The following is a 2,759-nucleotide window of genomic DNA, read 5'->3' on the forward strand; positions in this document are numbered from 1 at the left end:
AATTAAAATATATATATTAAAACAATTCATTCTGCCAACTTAGTAGGGGTTTTTATTTCAATAAAAAATGTTTTTGACATGTTACAGCATGAAAGGTTACATTGTGCTAGTTCCAGCAGGGAGAATGCTGTGTGTTGAAGTGGTAAGGAACAATGTAATGAATAAATTAATTCCCTGATCTGTTTTGTTAAAATTTTTTCACCAAGATTAAACTGACACTGGGGTGGTTGCTTGAAATCATTCTGAGATGTTTTCATTTATTCATTCATATAACACAAAGATGAGCAAGACGTGTACAGGAAGTAGAGAGTACTTGCATGGGAGGTGAGATCTTCACAAGGTGAGATTTTCATTTGGCCTGGTGTTTGTACGATTATTTGGCTACTTAATAGCAATGTCATAAAATGACGTAAGTCAGTTTGTGTTAATAAGAAGGGATGTTTAAATAAACTTTTAAAGAGAGTAAATGATTAATTACTGCGATAGTCAAGAAAGACAGATAGCCTAAAAGTATTTCCTAAGAGTTCATAGATGAGAGATATAGAATATTTCAGAACCCAAAGAGAAGAACAAGAAATGAGAGAACTAGTAATTTTTGTTGCTGTTGTTGACATGTATGTACTTACTAACTTGAGATGGAGTTCTGCTGTGTTGTTCCAGCTGGCCTCAAAGTCCTGGGCTCACGCATTCCTTCTGCTTCAGCCTCTTGAGTAGCTCTGACTACAAGCATGTGCCACCACGCCTGTAACAACCAATAATTATTAGAACAGATGACATGAAGCTACCTTGTGGTAAGATTTGGGTAGAGACCAGATAAGAAGATAGGTAAGAATGCATAAATGTGAAGTTTGAGAGATGGTCCTTTTTCTCATCATAATAGGAATAGCTCAGTAATTTGTCTCTTTTAAGAAGAAAATAACATGAAGAGAAGGAAGCCATCTGCATGGCTGACACTCTGGTATTTTTTATCTGTGTTTTCCTAGCAGCTCTCCATATTAGCCTCTCTGTGACTGATAGCATGATGTAAGCATCACCCAGAATGCATAACATTTTGAATCAGTAACATCCCATCCGTGCGCTAGTGTCCAAAGAGGAGGATATCAGGATGAAAAGGGAACTGTTGCCACCTGTGATGGAGGAGTTTGGAGAAAGGTGTGACTTTATCTAGTCATAAGAGCCAAGAAGACACCAAGCGCTGGAAAGGGGAGGCCCATTAACTGTAATACGGAAAAGATGAGCAGACTCATAGAAGAATATTTCTAGTAGGGTTGTCAGCATGAACACGGGGTGGATTATAGAATATGTGACATAAATATAATAATAAAGAGAGTTTAGACTAAACAGTTTTCACTTTAGTTTTTAGTCTCAAGGAGCAAAATTTTTGAGGGAGGAAGTGAAATATCAGAAAAATTGATCTAGCAGCAATGAGTAAAATGTATGGGGAGGAAAAGTTAAAGATAGGGGAGATACAGTTTAAAAATTGCTGCCAAAGGTAACAAAGTCCTAGTACTGACAGCGAGAGTGAAAGTGACGAGAAAATGCAAACGGAAGCTATACAGACGTAGAATCCAGGGATTTGACTATAAGAATCAATTAGTTTTTCTTCAGCTAGGGCAGTCAATTCTTACTGGATTCTTTGAAGGAGATAGGGAGGGAGGAATTGGGAGGTTTTGATGGAAGTCCTGGAAAGATTTTGGGCAAGGAACAAGCTTGCAATTCAAGACTGCAGCCGTCGACTTCAAGACACTGGGTGTTGTCTGAGCTGATGGAAAAGAAGGCATAGACATTAAGAATGAGATAAAGCTCCACATTCAAACTTTGTAGTTTCAAGGTATTTGAAGATTCAGTTAACCCTGCCATCTTCTAAGCCTTTCGGATGCCTTCTTTTGGAAGTAAATGATTAGTTTTGTAGAACAAAGCTGGCCCAGAGCTATCATGGTGTGGAAGAGGAACATAAACTAGGAGATTATCAAACTAGAATAATCTTATTTTGATGGAGAATGGGTGAGGTAATATAAGACCTAGACAGTTTTCTCATTGGATACCACACAGACTGTCTCCATCTATATCTACTTCACTGCAGCATTATTCACAGTATGGAATCAATGGGCGTGTCCATCAATAGGTAAATAAAGAAAATGTAATTATGCACAGTGCAATACTATGCAACCTCAAAGCAGTAAATCCTGTCATTTTACAGCAACATGAATGAACCTGTTGGACATTATGCTCAGTGAAATGAAGCGAGCACCAAAGGAAAAATACTGCACAGCCTTACTTACATATGAAAGCTTCAGAGGTTGAACTCATGACAGTAGGAAGTAGGATAGTGGTGACCAAGGACTGAGTTAGGGGAATGAGGAGCTGCTGGTGAAAGGTGTGATGCTGCAGTTAGATAGGAGGAGTAGGTTCGGGAGCCCTGTTGTTCAGTATGGTGAGGATAGTTAATAATAATGTAGTAATACTTGGAAATTGTTAGCGGACTAGATTTTTAAGTGTTTTTTAATCCGGTAATCCATCTGCTGGGTATATAATCCAAAGGGATTCCAATGGATGTGCTCACGAGGTGGCTACATCCCATGTTCATGACATTATTCACAATAGCCAACATATAAGAACACCCTGAGTGTCCAGAAATAAATGAATGGATTTTTAAAATGTGGTTTTATATATATATATATATATATATCATACGTGGTTATATATATAAATATAACATATGTGATTTTTATCCATAAATTCAGTATCATTCATCAATT

The 2,759-nt window shown here is 37.5% G+C and overlaps 1 protein-coding gene across 6 annotated transcripts in view; it reads left to right on the forward strand.

Annotated features, from left to right (window-relative positions):
* Fam172a (family with sequence similarity 172, member A) overlaps positions 1–2,759 on the forward strand; it is a 410,259-nt gene that overhangs the window by 316,327 nt on the left and 91,173 nt on the right. The window contains exon 11 of one of the 6 annotated variants that reach the window (XM_013512950.1): positions 281–324. The exons of the other annotated variants lie outside the window; for them this stretch is intronic. Within the exon in view, the coding sequence (XP_013368404.1) occupies positions 281–306 (26 nt within the window). The 3' untranslated portion in view covers positions 307–324. Of the gene's footprint in view, positions 1–280; positions 325–2,759 lie in introns of those variants that run through there. 6 annotated transcript variants of the gene reach the window in all.

The sequence above is a fragment of the Chinchilla lanigera genome, unplaced genomic scaffold (assembly GCF_000276665.1).
Source record: "Chinchilla lanigera isolate Chin_1 unplaced genomic scaffold, ChiLan1.0 scaffold00017, whole genome shotgun sequence".
Lineage (NCBI taxonomy): Eukaryota > Metazoa > Chordata > Mammalia > Rodentia > Chinchillidae > Chinchilla > Chinchilla lanigera.